Below are 21,314 nucleotides of genomic sequence, written 5' to 3'. Positions count from 1 at the left end.
CTGCAAGTACTGAGGTCATTTAACCAATAATTACTTTATGACCAGAACACTGCAAAAAAATTCCTTTTCTGCTGCTCTCCAAATACCACCTGGGCTTAAAGTACTGGCATGACATCTTCAACTTGTCTGCTTATAAAAGGACACTAGGGGGGTGAACTACTTCAACGAAGTTTACTCTAACAAGTTCCTCATGTAGCAGCCAAGCCACATATGATGACAACCACACCCAACTAATGGTGAATGTCGGTGATCTATTTAGTTACCTTCCTTGGATGTCTGAGTGGCATATTGGTGCTAATCTTTAGCCCTTCTAGACAGCTTCTTTCCAAAAATGGCCTCTGTAGTTATGGTGCTTTTTTTTTTTTGCAGGATGACACCTACACGGAAAGTTACATCAGCACAATTGGTGTGGACTTTGTAAGTTGCTTGTTTGCTCCAACGAAATGCTGTATGGCTGTTCAGTGGCCAAGATCACCGCTAAATTAGCCTGCTGATAAATCCCATGCAGGTGCTCACACAAAATCCAATCTTCCGTCAGTCGCAAGAAGTTCTAGTGGATGGAGCTATTCGTGGGAATGAGACATGCGCTGTTGAGTAAGCTTGAGTAAATTGTGTGATCGGCCATCTTCAAATGTGTGCGTGAAAATAATTGCATCAATGTGGGGCTGGAATAGCATTGCTTTTCAACGCTGACTGTTGCAGCTTGTTGCTTGCCCTAAAGCTTAGTTTTTGTAAGTGAAATGGTTGACTGATGTGTACTTGTCAGGTGAAAAATTTAGGAATCAGGTTGACTGAAAACGGATTCCTAAATACTGCACTCTGCAGATGCTGCACAGTGGTTTTCAGAATGAGGTTGTCAAGACATCTCATAAATATTAAGAGCGGGGCAGGCAGTGTTTGAAATCCGCAGGCAGTGTTTGAAATCTGCAGGCAGTGTTTGAAATCCGCAGGCAGTGTTTGAAATCCGCAGTCAGTGTTTGAAATTCGAAATCTAATCATCGGATCTGTCTGTGGCACTTGAAATGTGACATTTCTTGATCACATTTTAGACAAACTTGGGCAACGCACACAAGCTACCACTGCTTCCACAGCTACAAGGCTGTGTGGATTAGATGACTGCAATCTTAAGTGAAAATTATGGTAGCTTATCAATGTGGCAGTTTGCATCATGCTCACGTAGTAATTCACACGTCATTTCCGAGTGAATTTTTTTGAAGAATGCATGTTAGAATCGAATAAAAAAGTGTTTCTACCGTCACCTGCAGCATTTCAATTAATCCCTTGCGTAACTTCGCTATTAGGTGGGATGTTGTTGCCTACCCTCTCCAGCTGATGCATGCCTTTGTGCAGTGTGCTTCTGGCAGACCATACACCTGCTGCATGGAGCTTTGTGGTTAGCCAGCAGTAATTGTTGAGATAGAAATTGAAGCAGGCTTGTTTCAAGTCCTTCTGCAACCAACACCTGCTTCTAATTTGAGTTTCTCTATAAAAAAAAGCGAAGTTTTATGAAGTGCAACAGTTAAATGGGTCTACTTATCAGCAGTAATTCAAACAAACAAGTTTCAAACTAGATTAGTGTATTATTGCATTTCATCTTACAGCACGTTAGCAATCGTAGCCTAATGTATGTCCCAAAATGTATGTTTTAGAGTATATCAATTACTATTGCATATTACACTCCTGTGTTAACTACACATAATTTGTTCCGGTCACTTTTCTTGTTGGCATCTTAACATAAGCTGACAGTACAGCATAAGCCATTCAGTTGATGAAACGGTTGCTATGGTAACTCAGTGGCCATGGGGTTGTGCTGAGCACAAGGTTGCTGGTTCAATTCCCAACTGCGGTAGCTGCGGGTTCAATTGCCAACTGCGGTAGCTGCGGGTTCAATTGCCAACTGCAGTAGCTGCGGGTTCAATTGCCAACTGCGGTAACTGCTTTCTAATAGGGCCGAATGCAAACACTTGTGTGCTGTGCCTTGGGTGAATGCTGAAGGTCCACAGATGGGCACAATCAGTGCGGAGCCCTACACTCCATTCGCAAGACATCAAAACTCCACAATTTGTAAAGTGTATTTTTGTTTTTCATTGGCTACTGTCTTGAACTTCTTGGTTTGTCACACCCTTTGGTTGACAATTGGTCTTACTCACTAGAGAAATATGTGCACAAGGGTACAAGACTTTGCATGATGACACAAATGTTTCGGCAATGACCGGCTGTGACTGTATGCCCAATCCGTTCCTTTGGCTGTCTGAGACGAAGTCTTGGCCCGAGTGTGCAGCAAAGGACTTTGCTGAAATAGTGAGGCCATATTGTAAGAGACCAATTAGGCACTTAAAGTAGCACCTAAATGAGTTTGTTTTCCTGTTGGCTGTGGACCATGTCATGTGGAGCATCCGAGCGATTATTCAGGTTTCATGGTGATCGCTGAAAAGTTGGAATATTTTGGAGTACCAATACGATCACTGACCGACAAAGCAGACAACTTTGTGACACCATCACTGGGCTTATAGATCTGCTAGCAGGGAGGATGCGGCACATCTTTTTCGAAGCTCGACTAACGGAACTAGAGAGCTATGACAAATTAAAGACTATTTTGTACGGGTTGCGCCAGTTGCCGGGGTAATTATCTGAGGCAGTTCCATTCCACAACACCCCGCCACAAGATCAGACCTGGCAGCGCCTTGCATCGAGGCTTGAGAACTGTCACACATTCTATTCGGTGGCATGAGACGTAAAGACATTCAAAGATTGGTTTGTGCTTCTAGTTGCGGATCAAATGAGACCTTGAGCTAGGAAGCATGGAAGCATGTTAGACGCAAAGTGAGCAACATGTGGGTCAAAGCACACCAGGTTGCTGATTTTCTGGAAGCCTATGAAGATATTTAAGACAAGAGGTCTGCACGGAGGCAGCTATTAGACGAAAACTGCGGGAGAACCCAGGGATGCGGAAAGTCCAGCAAATGACATGCAGGTTGCTGCGCCTAGTGCCACGCTGCTAAAAGTGAGCCGCTTTGAAGAAAATTCAATATGTCTGCTTTGTGTGCAACGGACAGCACTATGAGTGTACTTGCCCTAGGAGAGCGATGACGTAGGAGAAAGCCGTATACTAGGTTGCCAAAGACTGAAGCTCACATGCGCTTGGTGGCATAGATACCGGTCTCGGTAGTTGTGGCATATCGGCCAACATTCAAACGAAGCATGATTGTGTGCACTGTGCAGTATGTTGACCTAACGAGTGGGAACTTTTCATTTGGAGCATTGGTTGATTTGGGTGCAGAGATGACCGCTCCGTGAAAGCGCCGTGCCGGAAAGCGCGAGGCACAAGATGGGGAACGTGATGCTGGTATCATCTTTTGGCAGAAAAGCTGTGGCAGAGTTATCTGGATGTAGACGGGGACGGTTGCAACACTGGAAGTACCTGTCAAGTGCGCATTCACCGAATAACTAGCGACTTGATATCTGCAAGCATGGCAGATGCTAAGAGGCATGTTACAGTGCTTAGGTGCTTGTAACCGGGGCTGTTTTTGGAGTCCACCATCACCTCAGATATGCAGGCAGAGAGTAGCTGAACATTGACAGCCCAGCCTCGAGTGCAGACACCAACCAGATTGCAAAAGTTTGCCCAATAGTGCAGCAAGAAGTGTGCACTGAGCCTGATAGCACAGGACAGTAAGCTGCCTGCACCCATAAACTTTCGGTGAGTACACTAGCCATCGAGCTGCGGGAAGTTCCCATGGCTGGGGTGCACCACAACGATAGGGCACAAGCAGGCAAGAAAAGTGGGGCTGTCCTTGTGTCAGTGTGCTCGGTGTTCAAGAAAAAACTAGCTAAATAAACAATTTGCGAGCAAACAGAGGCCAGAGGCTGCTGGAAATGTGGCTGTGTTGTGCGCCAAGCATGTGCACAAGTGGGTGTTTCTGAAGATAAAATTGACTCTGCAAAAGCACTTGGATGACTCAAAAAAGTTACTTTCAGGGTACACGTGGCTGAAAAACTCTGGAAACGAGAGGAATGGTTGATGGGGCAGCGATTTTGAAGCCTTGTCCTGTTTGCTGTAGTAGGATGACACCGAGCACATGGGAGAGAGGCTTGCTTATTGCATTGATGAGATGTCTCGGAAGAATTTATGAAAGGGCCACACAAAATCGCGATAGATAGCTGCATGATGGGCTGTCAGGCGCTTGTCAGAGGTGCAGGTAAGGTGCTAGTGAGGCTCGCACGTATTTTGCTGGGGCTACGACAAGATAGTTGCAGTATGTGGCATCACAATAAGATGTCGGACATGCTCTCTGGAGCATGGTTGCACCTTCAGAGTGGCTTGCGGGTATGTGTTGTGACCTGCTGCAAGAATATTCCCTTCCATGGTCTTTCCTGGTGTCTGGGGACCATGCCTGGGAGCTACCAGGAAAAGCTGCATGCATGTTCAAGTGCACTTCACAATGTCTCATGTGGCATCATTCTGTTTCCTGTTAATGTAGCAGTGTACATGTATGCAGTATTGTTTTGTTCATCGTTTTTGAACTTTTATGTGCATTTTCAAGTAACCAGTTCATTACTGTTATTTTAGTTCATATCTTTCTTGTTACCACGTGTGTGCAGAGATAATTTACGATAACAGCCCAGGTTTGAAGACTGGCCTTGTTGGTATAGCATATTAGAGGTAGGATTTCGCAACATTTTGGCGACACACACAAGAGAAACGCGCCACAGAGCGCCAGCTCAGCAGAAGACAATGTCAATAAAGGTCACGAGAAAGGTACAGTGAACAGAACGACTATTAAGAGGGCCCATTGAAGTGGAAACGAAACATCCCTAGGTTGAAGACTGGGCGTGTTGGTATAGCATATTAGAGGTTGGATTGCGCAACATTCTGACGAGACGCACACAAGAGAAACACACAGCTCTGTGTGCGTTTCTCTTGTGTGTCCCGTCAAAACGTCACGCAATCCAACCTCTAATACCCCAGGTTTGTTGTGCATGACAACCACTTGGGTTGTAATTATGACTTTGGGTGCTGGGTGTATGGTCGTTGTGGGGGTTCGTTTTGTTTATTTGAAGTGGGCGCTTGCTCATAGTTTCCCTTAAGTGGCGTGCTCACTTGTGGCTTTTCGTATTTGTAAATGTCTGGCAGTAATATTTTCTTTTTTCCTAGTACATAGCAATGTACTATCAGCAGAAATAACACGCATACGAGTCTAAAAATAGCCTAGTGTTTAGTTGAATTTCTGCTATGTACTCTATTTGCAATTGTCCTAATTTAGGCTCAGAAATGTACATCTGATTGCACATAACACTCTTGTGTAACTACGTGCGACGTGTTCTGACCACTTTTTTTTGTTGGGGTTTGAATTTTGGCTAATGGTACAGCATAAGGCATTCACTAGCTGAATCGGTCACCATGGTAGCTCATTCGAAACTCGTGTGCCGTGCCTTGGCTGCGTGCTGAAAAACCACAGGTGGGCAAAATTAATGCGGAGACCCATTTAGGGATGAACCCCAGGTTTTTTTGGCGGCTGTGGCTTGAGAAACTTTTTTGGTATTTCATGCCTCTGTGGTGGATATGCAAAATTTCGTAAGCAGGCTTTCGACCTAACCACGATGGCAGACCTCGTGTTAGAATCGTAATTAAGCTGTCTGTGTGGGCCGCTGACACCATTCTTGCTGCCTTCTCTTTCTCGTACCATCCAAGCTTTAAAAAAGCTGGTCTCAGGTTTAACAGTGCTGCTAGCTGGAATGCGTGCTTTTTCGTTGAAACAAGTTAGCTGTGTGGGAAAGCGTGCGTATGAAAGTTTGCATATACCTTATTTGTCTACCAGAGAAATATGCGCACAAGGGTGCAAGACTTTGCATGATGACACAAATGTTTCGGCAACGACTGGCTGTGACTGTATGCCCAATCCGTTCCTTTGGCTGTCTGAGACGAAGTCTTGACCCGAGTGTACAGCAAAGGATTTTGTTGAAATTGTGAGGTCATATTGAAAGGGACCACATATAAAGGGGTACTAAAACGAGTTAGTTCTCAGTGTTGGTTGTGGGCTGTCACGTGAAGTAGCCGACTGACGATTCACATTTGGTAGTGATCGCTGAAAAGTTGGAATATTTGGGAGTACGAATGCATAAGGGCAACTGAAATTTAGGACATTTTGCAGTGTGCCATTCAATAATTCAGACTCCGCCTGCAAAACTGCATGCTAATGTGATCGCGGGCTCCAGAAGAGCTTTTTGTTTTGATACATCACTGACAACTCCACATGGTCCCTTGCATGGATGTTGGCCGTGTTGCCAGCACCTTCTTAAAACCGAAACTAGCGAAGCCTAGTCCTGTAGTCAATGGTCTCGGGACAAGCGAAACAATGGCATTAAGTTAAGAAGGCTGCATCAGAGAATGCCTGCTGCATCTTTCGTTTGTTGGGGAAGTTTTCAGCATCCAGCATTCATTTGTTTAAAAATAAAACATTAATGCAAGTGGAACTCGCCAGGTGGCTTGACTTGCACCATTGTCCATGGCCAGTAGTTAGCCACTGCTGGAAAGAATGGTACTCAGCTAGTCAGCACATTCTTTTAATATAGTTGATGTGAAAAGGTGTTAGTACCCTATCTGAACAAAAAATTTACCATATGTATTTAAATGTTGAGTTATAAGACATCCAAACTAGTTCTTCCAAAACACAACTTTTGACAAATTTATTTGCTGTGTTGGTGTCGCAGTACCTGCCATTTCTTGCTGCAAATAACCGTCTTTGTTGGCTAGAAAATTCATTAGAAGCAGACTCCAGAAGCAGTTTAGAGTCCCGATGATGGTGAAGCCTAATGAACTACAGCCAAACACTAACCCAACCACTCGTGCATGCCATCTTGCGTCCTACTGACAGACTGCACACAGACCTTTAACAAGCCTACTTATGAGGCAATCATTCCGACATTGCATCACGTATATCAATGTGTGGCGTGTTTGGATCGGACTGCTGGTACGATCTGTTGGGAACTCGGCGCTGACGCCCGTGGTTGTACCTGGGTCGCAAGCCCCAAGGGTAGCGTTGGCCTGGCGGCCTGGGGTACAACTGGAAGCATCCGAAGGTCCCGGCAAAGCATGAGTCGACTGGTAACAACGAAACAACTTGTTTATTTTAACATCGCAAAGAGTTGGTGGTCAGGTTTGACCGAAGTAGAGAGACGGGAGAGCACTTCACTCAACAGAAGAAATCGGAGCCCTCCTTTTGGCGTCCGGGGGCAGCTGTTTTTATACTCTCGCAGTTGAGGGCAAGAAGGAACCCCTCAAAAGACGAGCACGTGAATGTACAATGGGCTAATGGTGACGCACACTGTCGTGGCGCTGCGCACGATCTCGTAGCACCCTGTCGTGGCGCTGCGCACGATCTCGTAGCACCCTGTCGTGGCGCTGCCGGTCGGACACAATGACTGGAACGAGATCCCTGCTTTGGCATCGCCTGTTTCGGGCCCAATAACTGGAATGAGATCCCTGCTTTGGCATCGCCTGTTTCGGGCACAATGACTGGAACGAGATCCCTGCTTTGGCATCGCCTGTTTCGGGCCCAATAACTGGAATGAGATCCCTGCTTTGGCATCGCCTGTTTCGGGCACAATGACTGGAATGCGAGGAGGATCCCTAGGCGGTCGCATCGCCGCAGACGCGCCTGGAAACACCTGGCGATGAGTGTTGCGGCGACGATGATCGGGCCAAAATGTCTGCCGCCCCGCCGCAGTCGCGCCGGCAAAACCACGTGTCGCAGGCGAAACGCAACAGACCGCCCCGCCGGGGGAAGGAGATCCCGATGGACAGGGGACTGCATCCGCTGTCCGGAGGGATGTCGCTCGATGATGCTCATAACCGAAGTCGGGCGTCCCTTGACGTTTCTTGAGCGCAGCGCACAGAGAAGGCCTCGTTCTCTTGTTCAGGTTCGCACGGGACACTGCAAAGTGACTTCGGGAGAGTTCACATTTTTGTTCTCGTTCCCGGCAAGCGTTAGAACTACGCTGAACTCAACCGCTCAGTCAGCAAGCACGGCACAACCCTCACTAAGCCCTGCCAGGCTCTTTCCCCTTTTTATACCACTGCCTAGTTCCTTACAGTAGTCTAGCATCACTCAGAACGCGTCCACAAATTGAAAAATTGCACTAGAAAGCATATCATCACTTTGAAACACTAAACAAAAGCAATATGTTAAAAAAAATCCTGCCTCAGGAAGAAAAACATCAGTAACAAACAATTTTGAGGCTGATTCCTACGTTAGGGGCTTCGACTTAAGCCATCGGCGTTACCGTTGAGACTCCCCTTTTTGTAACGCACCTCAAAGGAATATTGTTGTAAAGCGAGGCTCCAGCGCAGGAGGCGGCCATTTTTGGGAGAGATGGTCTGCAGCCATTGGAGAGGGCAGTGATCCGTCTCAATGATAAACCTCGAGCCGGCTAGATAGCATGACAATTTCTGAACGGCCCACACGAGACACGCACACTCTTTCTCGGTGGCGCTATACGCCTGCTCACGACTGGTCAGCTTACGACTAGCATACAGGACGGGGTGTTCTACTTCTCCATTTTCCCGTTGGCACAGTACAACGCCCATGCCTCGCTCACTAGCATCGCACTGAACAATGAACTCTTTTGTATAGTCTGGCGATCGTAGCACAGGCTGGCTTGTTAGGGCACTCTTTAGGGCGCTAAAAGCTCTTTCCTTTGTCTCGTCCCAGACGACTGTTTGAGGCTCTGTTTTTCTTAGAGCATCCGTCAGGGGAGCCGCGATATCAGAGTACCTAGGGATGTACCTCTGATAGTAGCCGGCGACACCCAAGAACGACCGAATATCGGTCTTGGTGCGCGGTTGCGGAAAGTCTCGCACAGCGGCCACTTTTATTTCAGAGGGGCGGCGACAACCCTGACCAATCATGTGACCGAGGTAGACAACCTCGGCCTGTGCTAACTGGCACTTAGGAGCCTTTACTGTCAAGCCCGCTTCGCGCAGGCGGGTTAGCACTGCCCGCAAGTGTGCCATATGCTCAGACCAGGATGCGGAGAATATCGCTACGTCGTCTAGATACGGTAAAGCGAATTCTTGCTGTCCCCGCAACACTTTATCCATGAGGCTTGAAAAACAGTATGGCGCGTTCTTCAAACCAAAACTCAACACTTTAGGACGGAATGTTCCCATTGGTGAAATGAACGCCGCATACCTACTAGCCTCTTCTGTAAGTGGAACCTGCCAATAACCCCTGACAAGATCTAGGGTGGAAATAAACTGAGCGCTACTAACTTTCTCAAGGCGCTCCTCGATGTTAGGGATCGGATAAATTTGATCCTTAGTGATGGAATTAAGCCTGCGGTAGTCGACGCAAGGACGAGGTTCCTTGCCCGGTACCTCAACTAAAATCAAAGGGGAGGTATAATCACTCTCACCTGCCTCAATAACACCGAGCTGTAGCATTTTCTTTACCTCAGCCTCCATAATATCGCTCTGGCGGGGTGACACCCGATACGCCTTGGATCGTACTGGCTCTGGGGAGGTAAGTTCTATATCATGAGTAAGTACCGAAGTCCTACCAGGCCTCTCAGAGAACAGACCTTGAAACTCTTGTAATAGCTGGTGTAGTTCGGTTTTCTGCTCAGGCGACAGCGGTGCTTTACTGATAAGGTCACTAATGACTTGACCGGTGTCTTCCCTGTTCGTCACTGAGCCTAGTCCCGGAAGCTCGACCGGAAGCTCTTCAGGAACGTTTACCATCATGCACACCACTGCTTCCCTTTGTCTATAAGGTTTGAGCAGATTACAGTGGTAAACTTGCTGTGCTTTCCGCTTTCCTGGCAGACTTACCACGTAGTTAACGTCCGACAGTTTCTGAACAATTCGTGCTGGGCCCTCCCACTGCACGTCTAGTTTGTTGTTTAGCGATGTGCGCAATATCATGACCTCATCGCCCACCTCAAAACGACGGGCCCTGGCGGTCCGATCATAATAAACCTTGGCCCTCTGCTGGGCCTTTGTCATTGCTTCACCTGACAACTCCTGTGCCCTTCTTAAGCGTTCGAGGAGCTTAAGCACGTACTCCACCACGACTGGGTCGTCGCCCCTACCTTCCCATGATTCTCGAAGCATGCGAAGCGGAGATCGAAGCGAGCGACCGTACACCAGTTCAGCTGGCGAAAACCCCGTAGCCGCATGCGGCGCGGTCCTTAAAGCAAACATCACCCCAGGCAGACACAGCTCCCAGTCAGTTCGATGTTCAAAACACAACGCTCTCAACACGCGCTTCATGACGGAGTGGAGCTTCTCAACGGAATTCGACTGTGGGTGGTACACTGAGCTGTGTAACAGCTTTACCCCACACCTTTCGAGAAAAGTTGTCGTCAAAGCGCTAGTAAACACTGTGCCCTGATCTGATTGGATTTCCGCAGGAAAACCAACTCGCGCAAATATGGACAGTAGTGCATTAACTATCTCAACTGAGCTGAGTTCTTTAAGCGGCACTGCTTCAGGGAACTTTGTCGCTGGGCAGATCACAGTCAAAATGTGTCTGTACCCCGTGGCTGTTACCGGCAGAGGTCCCACAGTATCAATAACGAGCCGTCTAAAAGGCTCCGTAATGATAGGTACCAATTTCAACGGCGCCCTCGATTTGTCCCCTGGTTTGCCCACCCGCTGACAAGTGTCACATGTCCTCACGAAATGGTCTGCGTCCCGAAAACACCCTGGCCAATAGTACTCTTGCAAGAGACGGTCCTTAGTTTTCTTAACTCCTAGGTGTCCGGACCACGAACCCCCGTGTGACAAGCGCAACAGATCCTGACGATAGCATTGAGGCACGACCAGCTGATCGAACTACACTCCTCTGCGGTCTAGATACTTCCGGTACAGGACTCCACCTCTTTCCACAAAACGCGCAGTTTTCCTGGCGATACCTTCTTTGACATTGCAGCGCACGTTTTCCAGGCTGCCATCCTTTTTTTGCTCGGCTATCAAAGCCGTCCGGCTGACTTTTAGCAACCTATCAAGTCCGTCTGACGTAGGCGCGATGAGCAAATCAGTAGATAGCTCTTCTAACTTTCCCGTGTCGGGCGTTTCCTCTCCAGTATCTGGCGCCTTTAACGTTACAGACTCAAGTTTATTCAGTTCGGGCGTGCTCTGAATATCAGCTTGCTGCGCCTCTGACCCTTTTTCGTTGTTTGATAACGTCGGCCCCGCAACTACCGCCTTTGCAGCGAGCTCCCGAACCTTCGATCTGGTTAAGGCCTGAACACTAGCTTCACCAAACAAAAGCCCCTTCTCGCGCAGGAGGTGATCGGACCTGTTTGAAAATAAGTACGGGTACTGGGGTGGCAGCATAGATGACACTGCCGCCTCTGTCTCAAGCGCTCCGAAAGGTCCTTCAATAAGCACCTTTGCTACGGGCAGACACACGCTATGAGCTTCCACGGCTTGCTTGATCCACGCGCACTCGCCCGTGAACATATGGGGTTCTACGTAAGACGGGTGAACTACATCCATCGTAGCTGCGGAATCGCGAAGCACTCGGCACTCTTTCCCGTTCACGAGGAGGTCTCGCATGTAAGGCTCGAGAAGCTTCATGTTCTCGTCAGTGCTGCCTATTGAAAAAAACACAACTTTTGGTGTTGTTTCCGGACACTGCGCCGAAAAGTGACCCGGCTTCTGGCACGTATAACACAAGCGCGCTCGCCTCATCTCGAACCGATTTCTGCGTTTGGCTGCCGCCGTCTCTTTACGTTTGGTCGGACTGCTTTCGCTCGCATCCGCACTACGCGTGTCCCCCTTTAATCTCATGGGTGTGAACTTTGGCCTCACAAACTTCGAGCCAAATTCACCCTTTTGACCGTCCTTAGCTCCGCGAGCTCGACGCGTCACAAACTCCTCGGCTAGCTCAGCGGCTCTAGCCACCGTACTCACGTCTGGCCTATCCAAGACCCAGTATCGCACGTTCTCCGGTAACCGACTATAAAACTGTTCTAGCCCGAAGCACTGCAGAACTTTATCGTGGTCACCAAACGCTTTCTCTTCTTTGAGCCACTCCTGCATGTTCGACATAAGCCTATACGCAAACTCTGTATATGACTCACTTTTGCCTTTCTCATTTTCCCGAAACTTCCGACGGAACGCCTCCGCAGACAGCCGGTACTTTTTTAGCAGACTCGATTTTACTTTGTCGAAATCCTCTGCTTCCTCTCTATCCAAGCGAGCGACTACGTCGGCCGCCTCGCCGGGTAACAAAGTGAGCAAGCGCTGTGGCCACGTTTCCCGAGAGAACCCCTGCTTCTCGCACGTTCGCTCAAAGTTAACCAGGAACAAACCAATGTCCTCTCCAAGCTTAAACGGCCGCATCAGGTCAGTCATTTTGAACAATACGCGTTCTCCTGCACCGTGTGCCTGACTTCCATTACGAGCGCGTTCCATTTCTACCTCAAGACGCTTCATTTCCAAAGCGTGTTGACGGTCACGCTCTTGTTGCTCTCGCTCTTTCTGTTCTTTACGTTCACGCTCTTCTTTTTCTTTTGCAGTCTCCCTCTCTTCAATAGTCTCAAGGCATTCCGACAGCTCGTCATCCTCAGCCTCTAACTCAAGAATAGCCTTTAGCAGTTCAGGTTTTCTTAGTTTGTCTGAGACATCCAGACCCAACTCTCTTGCAAGCTCCAACAATTTCGGTTTGCGCAACGACTTCAAATCCATGGCTGCTCTGAATGCTGCTTTCTCTACTGCTTACTATTGTCTTGCCGCAAACTAACCCGGCAGCAACGACAACCACAATTACCAGCTCTGTTTCTGACACTAACAAAAGCCTGGCAAAGCTCAGAAGAAGAAAGTCCCGCACTCACCAAACTTCGCAGGCAGGAATTCCGCGCAGTCGTTCCGCTGCAGGCAACCAGTCGTCACACAGGGCTCGTTGCACTGCTCCCGGATCGTTGTTGAGCTGCTCAGCATACAGTCAACTGCATCTCTTCGCTGCTGGCCTCCGTTGTCGCGATCTCGCCGCTGGCAGACCGTTGTTTGAAGTCGTAGGCGATCTCACCGCTGGCAACCAGATGTTTGGATCGCGACACTGGAGCGATCGGATGGGAACTCGGCGCTGACGCCCGTGGTTGTACCTGGGTCGCAAGCCCCAAGGGTAGCGTTGGCCTGGCGGCCTGGGGTACAACTGGAAGCATCCGAAGGTCCCGGCAAAGCATGAGTCGACTGGTAACAACGAAACAACTTGTTTATTTTAACATCGCAAAGAGTTGGTGGTCAGGTTTGACCGAAGTAGAGAGACGGGAGAGCACTTCACTCAACAGAAGAAATCGGAGCCCTCCTTTTGGCGTCCGGGGGCAGCTGTTTTTATACTCTCGCAGTTGAGGGCAAGAAGGAACCCCTCAAAAGACGAGCACGTGAATGTACAATGGGCTAATGGTGACGCACACTGTCGTGGCGCTGCGCACGATCTCGTAGCACCCTGTCGTGGCGCTGCGCACGATCTCGTAGCACCCTGTCGTGGCGCTGCCGGTCGGACACAATGACTGGAACGAGATCCCTGCTTTGGCATCGCCTGTTTCGGGCCCAATAACTGGAATGAGATCCCTGCTTTGGCATCGCCTGTTTCGGGCACAATGACTGGAACGAGATCCCTGCTTTGGCATCGCCTGTTTCGGGCCCAATAACTGGAATGAGATCCCTGCTTTGGCATCGCCTGTTTCGGGCACAATGACTGGAATGCGAGGAGGATCCCTAGGCGGTCGCATCGCCGCAGACGCGCCTGGAAACACCTGGCGATGAGTGTTGCGGCGACGATGATCGGGCCAAAATGTCTGCCGCCCCGCCGCAGTCGCGCCGGCAAAACCACGTGTCGCAGGCGAAACGCAACAGGCGTCAAATTTTGCCTAAGCTGCATTACTGCATTAGGCTTCTACAATACTAAAAGAAGCCACTCTTACCATGAGAGGAGGCCTTGCAATTTAGATACGCAGATACTGGTGACAGCTTGTTCTTTCACAATCTTTGGGTGACGGGAATTTCGATGGCGCCTGTTACAGCTTAGTTTATCGTTGAACCGGGAGAACAGACCACATTTTTATTCCTGATGAGGCAAAGACTGAACCTGGCAAGTTCCGAGAACTGAACCATACTGGCCCAAATATTAGAATATACAGTATCTTGAAATTCGTGTCGCACATGGACATACTGGTGCCGAGATTTTCCCATGAAATAAAGAAAAATGGAAGCTGGGTCTTTTATTTTCGGCTAGTTGACCTCTCAAGGTGAAATTGTCAAAAAGTTTTCAGGAGATACTTCATCAGTCTAAACTAATTTAATGTTTCATTAGCATAACTTTAACCAACCCCCACTACCTCAACACACAAATTAAACTTTCTGTGGCTATTTATGGCGTCTCTTTCTGTTCGTAGTGGTAACAATTGTGCCACTGGAGTGCAGCAAATCAAATGGCTCATTGTTGGGCATGTGATATTGCCATCGTACATAGCACATATACAATGCCAGTGGCAATGCACTGAGCCTGTCCCAAGTAATCGAGCATGTCTGCATTTTCTTTGCCTCAGAAATAGTCGCCAATTGGTCGCCATACTGCATTACTGCGCCACTGTGCTTGGGCCCAGATCTCAAAATCGGCGCACAGAAGAGCTGCTGGTATTAGCTAAGTCAGGTGTGCATTACCTGACTAGCTCGGTGGCTGCGTCACATTCGAGAATTACTCAGCGCCGAATGAGCAACTACATTTCCGTCGCGTTTTTGTGCACCTTGGAACATCGGTCATTGTAATCGCAGCTACAAAAAGTGACAAAATTGTGGTCACTGAGGGCACTTGTGAGTGACCTCAATTTTTCAGTTGTGACATCCTACTTGATTGGCCAAGCTCTCATCGAACTCTTGAACATGTAAATTGAAGCTGTACGTGCTGATGTGTGACCCATATCCGGTCTGTGTTAATCTGGTTTTCCTTCCCCCCTTTTCTTTTTCTCCTGCAGAAAATAAGGACGATAGAACTAGAAGGAAAGACCATCAAGTTGCAGATCGTGAGTATATCTGTCCTTTGTTTTGCGTGTCTGTAGTCAAGGGTCAGGTCAACAATGCAGTAGAGGCTGTTCCGAGAAAAGTGTCTACCTGTCATCCTTCTGTGCTTCAAGAGTCAAGTCTTCTTACAAATGCCACACCCACACAAAGAGGTGTTCAGCAACAATTGGCACCAGAACAGCGAAAAAAGAGAAGTGAAAGTGGGGATGTGCATTCAAAATTGAGTCGAGAGGGACGACGGACGAGGTGATTCATGGCTTTGCTCGTTCTTACTGGGTTGTAGGAGTGCTTGTGAAATGTGGCAGTTTGGTTGGCATGATGACACATGGGTTATGACTTGCACTGATTGCATTTTCCACATACCTTCCTTGGATGTCTGAGAATCAATCAACTGCCTGTTCTTTGGCTGTGTGCCACTGTTTTTAGCCCCGCTCGCAAGGCTAAAGTTATTGTGGCCATTAAGAAGAATGTGTTGCTGGGCTAGATGGTTGATGTTACCAGGATTAACAAAGTGTGAACCTTATGCGAGACAGGGAAGCAAACACTAGTAATTTCAGATGCTCTAATGCTGCGGACTATTTCTGGGGAAATCATGGCCCGTGCCTCTGATATCCACATTCAAAGGATCTGAACTGACAGCTTCTTGATCTTGCCTCGGGGTCATCGTGTGTTCACCTTTGGTCATCCATTTTGCATACAGCTTCTGAACATTATTCTTGAATTGCAGAAACCCTGCCACTTCTGGCTTGGCTTGGAGGGGGGCTGTGTGCATAGATGCTGTGCATATGCTTAGGAGATAGCCCGGGGCTGTCATAAGTTATCAGTGGCAGGAACAAGCAGACGTCTACTGTTGCAATTTTTGGGGGTGCAATGATTACTTGAGGGGCGATAAAATCTTATTTTTGATGGGCAATATGGGGGGTTCCAGCATTATTCGAGTGAGAGAATTGCGTGAGTAAATACGGCAGTTAAGATAGTTATCTGGAAAATTTGTCATTGAAACTATGTAAAAAGTCCTGGTATCTTCGCTGGGTAGTTGAGCATGTTATGCTTACCTAGTATATAAACAACTGACACTGTCTCAAGGTGGTGTGGTTAACTTTTTCATTACTATGCCTATTCAAGTTGATCACTGGTGATTGATGATTTCAGTAGCCAATTTTAGCACGTTAAAACTGTTTGTCAGATATGAGACAGTATACATAAGCTAGAAAAATGTGTCTCAGAATCTGTTCCATTTTTCTGTCTGTGGAAAGAGTGGTTTCTGACACAGGACTTGTGTCAACAGGATTGTAGTGAGAATTCGTGTGGTCTTTGCCTTTTCTTTTTTTCATTTCATTTATTTACCCTAAGGGCCCAGAATTGGGCAATACATAGGGGGGATAGCAACAAGAAACTTAAAAGGGGGTTATAAGTATGAAGATTAAAACACAAAATAAAGAACAGAACTGTTTTCAGCATTAAGGAGGTACAGTGCATCTAGTAGTAGCATGACATAATGATTATATAATGCAATAACACAAGATAGAACTGCAAAACTATTAGAACAATGCAACAAATACATGACAGGGATCAAAGGTAGTAAGGTGCTCAAGCAGGATAACATGGTTGTTTAGAAAAGATCAGCTGGTATGGCAGGTTTGCTCATTAAGGTAGTTTAGTAAAGCTGATTGGGAAGAAGACAATTCCTTAATGTTGACAATGAATTGCTAAAGGGCATTCCACTCATTTATTGATAAGACTAAAGGTGAGTCAATATTTTTTAGTCCGTGTGAAAGGAGGGTATGCCTTGAGTTCGTCCGTCAGTACAGGCAGAGATGTGGGCTGTTGGATGAATGAATCTGCATGAAAAGGCACTGTCACGGTAATAAACACTGAAAAAGGATAATCTTCAATATTTTCTGCTTATTACGAGAGGTAAAATGCCAAGTGTTCTTTTTATGGATGACACACTGTGATAATGAGAATATGAGGACGAGATTAATCTAGCGGCTTTGAATCGATTCCAGCATCTCAGTAAGGTAAGCTTGGTATTGGTGCCATACGTTAGAAGCACACTCTAAGGATGGTTTAATTAGCACATTAAATACCTGAAGTTTTCGGTTTGAATCAGCAATGCATAAGTGATGTTTTAAAATGCCAAACTTTCTAAAAGCTTTGCTAGTGATTAGTTCTACATGTTCATTCCATTCTAGAGCGTAATTGAACAGGACTCCTAAGTATTTAATCCACGAAACTTTTCAACTGCTCAACTCTTAATTAGGTACTGGTTAGGCAATAAATTGAGACTGGGACCAAGTTTAACGTGTTTAGTTTTGTTGATGTTAGTTTTCGTCTGCCATTTGCTGCACCATCCTGAAAGAGTCATTAAGTCGGATTGCAGGGCTAAAGTGTTGTTCTGGTTTGCTATTTCTTTATATGTTACGCAGTCACCTGCAAAAAAAAAACTTATCGAAGACTGCATGTTAGTCTATATATCGTTTATGTAGATTAAAAATAACAGCGGTCCCAAAACTGATCCTTGTGGGTCTCCAGACTTGGCATGCATGTGGTGAAATACGCAGTGATCAATTTTAACTCTGAAGTCTGTTGAGCAGCCTCCTTGCTATACAGAAGTCGGCACATCCTTTTGCTATATTGCATTTGGGGGCTTGTCACATCAAAACCCAGTGGCTGATTGTAAATATGGGGAACACATTTGGGAGTCTCCTCTCGCTGAAACCTTGGGCCATAGTTATAGAAAACCGGCTTCTGGAGGTTGTCAACATGATGATAATCTAGATGTGACCTTCTGTGATGGTCTTCTTTCTTCCTTGGATGTCTGAACGTTGGCACAAAAAGCCAGAATTGCCAGTTTCTATTGGGGCCACTCTTTCTTGGCACGGCAACTGTGGTGCCACAATTGAAGTGTAGCCTGAAGTCTGTTGGTTAGAAAGCCCTTAATCCACACACATGTTTTGCCATCTAGCTGTAGGCTGTGCAGTTTTGTTAGATGTTGGTGGGGGACACAATCGAATGCTTTAGGGAAGTCAACAGCGGTAGCAAAAACATTGCCTTGTTACCGTTGCCAGAAAGAACCGTGTTTGTGGTTTCTGGCAACCTAAGCTCTCGTGAATTGCACATGCTTGAAGTAACTCTTGTTTTCTCAACACTTCGAGCCTAGAAATCTGTCTTCAGATGCCGCCTTGTTGTGTCAGTAGCCAAAAAACTGTATTGTACCTTAATGGCTAAGGGGTGCTCCTGATGCTCACATTGCACCAGGAAATGGCTGCAGTTCTACTACACAAACGGAACCCTTCGCTATGGTGTCTCATAGTCCCGTGTTTCCTTGAGATAGTATTGGTCGGCTGGGATAATGATGGAACTTTCGGAATTGTTTTTAGGTTTTTCTATGCAGCTCGTTGATTTTAGTATGACCTCAACCTGTGCTATGTGTTTGTGCCTTCCTAGTGGGACACGGCGGGGCAGGAGCGGTTCCGTACCATCACGTCCAGCTACTACCGGGGGGCACATGGCATCATTGTTGCCTACGACGTCACAGATCAGGTACGTGGCAATAGGCCTGTAAGGTTCTCGGTATTACTGTATTTACTTAGTCCTAACATGCACCTGACCAAAAAGTAGCATGTCTCCCGTTTTAGCTATTAGAAAAAGGTGCAATTTTGAAAATTTAAACTTGACAGAATGGCAATTTATCTGCCATGTGGACGAGGCAGATAGGCTGGGAGAGGCATTTGAGGAAAAGCTCTAGAAGCAACGCTGAGTGGGTGGGGACGTTGTGCTCCCTGCGAAGCTGTTGCATCCGGCGCAGCAGTTAGGAGGGGCGCCGGTCGCGAAGGTCCTCCATGTTAAAGGAGCTGTTGGAGGCGGGTGCATTCCGACAGCATGAGTCTCTCCAGTACTTTGGTCTTGAGGTGCTGATATGGTGTAGTGCCCGTGTGCGTGGAGAGAATGTCCCAAGAGCTCGCTGGTAACATGAGGAGGAGGGACTGAGGCGACGTGGTAGTAGCGCATCGTTTCTGGGGTGATGCGGTAGAGGCAGGATTGCACCTCGATCTGGTGAAACCAAACATGCGGATTCTGGGGCCAGAAGGGTGGGATGTTAAGCTGCAGCGACGAGATGTCCTGCGGACGCGAGTCCTGTTCTGTGGAGGGCTTGGGCAGGTCAGTCATTGTGTTCATCCTAGGTCACCATTTGTAGGCTTATGCCTCGGGAGCGAAGGAGAAAGGCAGGTGACCTGAATCGACGCCAGAATATAACCGTGAGCCATGGCTTCGTGTGCCACGACTAGGTGCAGTCTTTTTCTTCTCATGAGGCCTCGCGCAATCCGGGTTCTAGGTGCCGCCCAAGGGAGGGCACCACACCATATTTACCAGTTTTAACACCTCATCAAAAAGAAGTAGCACATCTCCTGTTTTAGCAATTGTATAAAGATGCAATTTTGACTATTTAATCTTCACAGAAAGTCAATGTAACAACGGTGGCGTCGGTTAACTACCTCTTCACTTCATCGTATGATGCGCGTTTCGGGAATGTCAAAAGTGCATGTGGCTCCTTTGCTGCAAGCTTAGCATTTAAAATAACTTGGAACAGCTATCATGATTAAAGTGTGCCTTTGGTGTCAGCCTACAGAGAAATTGTGCTCTGTTGTCATCTTGTGATGACAGCTGGTGATGCTGACTGACAGTCGGCTGTTGCCAATGCCGCAAACGTGATTTTGTTTTTGTATCTGATCGTAATGCGCCAGCCATTTTCTAGCCTATCTTCTCTGGAAAAAGGTGTTAAATTCATGTAAATTGGGTTAATTTAGGCTCTCAGTCTGGTACAGGCAAATGTTGCGTTGTTTATTACATCAAACTCCACGAGTAGTCTTGTGCCAGGCGTACCCATTCTCACGATGAAATTTCTTTTTCGCACTGTTGAGTAGCCTCCTTGCTATACCACAGTCGGCACATCCTTTTGCTAGATTGCATTTGGGGGCTTGTCACATCAAAACCCAGTGGCTGATTGTAAATATGGGGAACACATTTGGGAGTCTCCTCTCGCTGAAACTTTGGGCCATGATTATGGAAAACTGGCTTCTTCTGGAGGTTGTCAACATGATGATAATCTAGATGTGACCTTCTGTGATGGTCTTCTTTCTTCCTTGGATGTCTGAACGTTGGCACAAAAAGCTAGAATTGCCAGTTTTAATGGGGGCCCCTCTTTCTTAGAACTGCAAATGTGGTGCCACAATCTGAGTGTAGCCTTGTTAATACCTGGGGCGGCATGTTGCAGTAACAGTTGCAGTGTTGTGTGGTGGTTCCTGGGAAACACTGGCTTGGGGAGATTCAAGGCTTGGTACAGAGGTATCTCGATATAACTATAACTTTAGGGGACCACGGTAAATTGTTCGTTATTCTGAAAGATCGGTAAATGAAAGCCCCAAAATTAACCATTCTTCCCATCGAGCTATCAACTCGCTAGTTGCCACTGTAAGAGCTATCCACGAAATTGTCGCTGTTGGCTCTCCGCACATGCTGTTGCTATTTTCCATAGATTCTGCCAGCGCGCAACACAGACGCTGCCGCCAGAACAAAAAGGTAGCATCGTGTCTGTCACCTCCGAAGGGAAGCAGCGCAATGTTTCTTGCTTTTTGTTTGTTTTTCACATTTCTCGCTGTGGACACTGCACCTGTCTTGTTGGAGGTGGTCACCTGAACTGCATCAGAGCTCAAGCGCATGTAATCGACGCCGTCCAGAAAGGGCAAAGACCGTGTCCCGTGAGTAGGGACGTTGCGTTTCACCAGGGGCGTAGCTAGTAGGGCTGGTTTCGCAGAAGGTGTGTGCAGAAAGGAGGGAGATGCACCTCTGCCTCTGTTGCTAGGCGGCACTTTTCCGAGCGGAGCATGCGCTCACAGAACCCGATGCATTGTCGCCTTGGCTGGCCTGCATTATTTTTTTCTCCGGCGCTGTCTCGGGTTTTTCGAGAACCCATGCGCCGTGACATCCTCTTTGCCTTGCGGTCCGTTAGCCTCCTTTTTCGGCTGCCATGAAGGAAACACTAAAATCGAATCGATGGATTTTGGCATGTTCATTCATAGTACTGAAGTGTTAATGTGATGTGTAAACGTAATAATGATCGTCATTCTGAAAAGTTCGGTTATCTGAAGTTCATTGTACTGAAATATGTTCATTGAAAACTATAAGCAGTCGGCAGGTAATTTCTGAACACTTTGTTAATGTGGTGTTCGTAGTAATGAGGTTTCAGTGTACGTGGATGTTGGCAATGTGACTTATGGGGCGT

General features: G+C 47.3%; 1 protein-coding gene across 1 annotated transcript in view; it reads left to right on the top strand.

Annotated features, from left to right (window-relative positions):
* Rab1 (RAS oncogene family member Rab1) overlaps nucleotides 1–21,314 on the top strand; it is a 41,400-nt gene that overhangs the window by 8,945 nt on the left and 11,141 nt on the right. The window contains exons 3-5 of the mRNA XM_075699072.1: nucleotides 370–417; nucleotides 14,983–15,030; nucleotides 18,479–18,574. Coding sequence (XP_075555187.1) covers nucleotides 370–417; nucleotides 14,983–15,030; nucleotides 18,479–18,574 — 192 coding nt within the window. The remainder of the gene's footprint in view (nucleotides 1–369; nucleotides 418–14,982; nucleotides 15,031–18,478; nucleotides 18,575–21,314) is intronic.

This window comes from Dermacentor variabilis, chromosome 7 (genome assembly GCF_050947875.1).
Source record: "Dermacentor variabilis isolate Ectoservices chromosome 7, ASM5094787v1, whole genome shotgun sequence".
NCBI lineage: Eukaryota > Metazoa > Arthropoda > Arachnida > Ixodida > Ixodidae > Dermacentor > Dermacentor variabilis.
The sequence above is the reverse complement of the archived record's forward strand: the minus strand, read 5'-3'. Positions and strand labels throughout refer to the sequence as shown.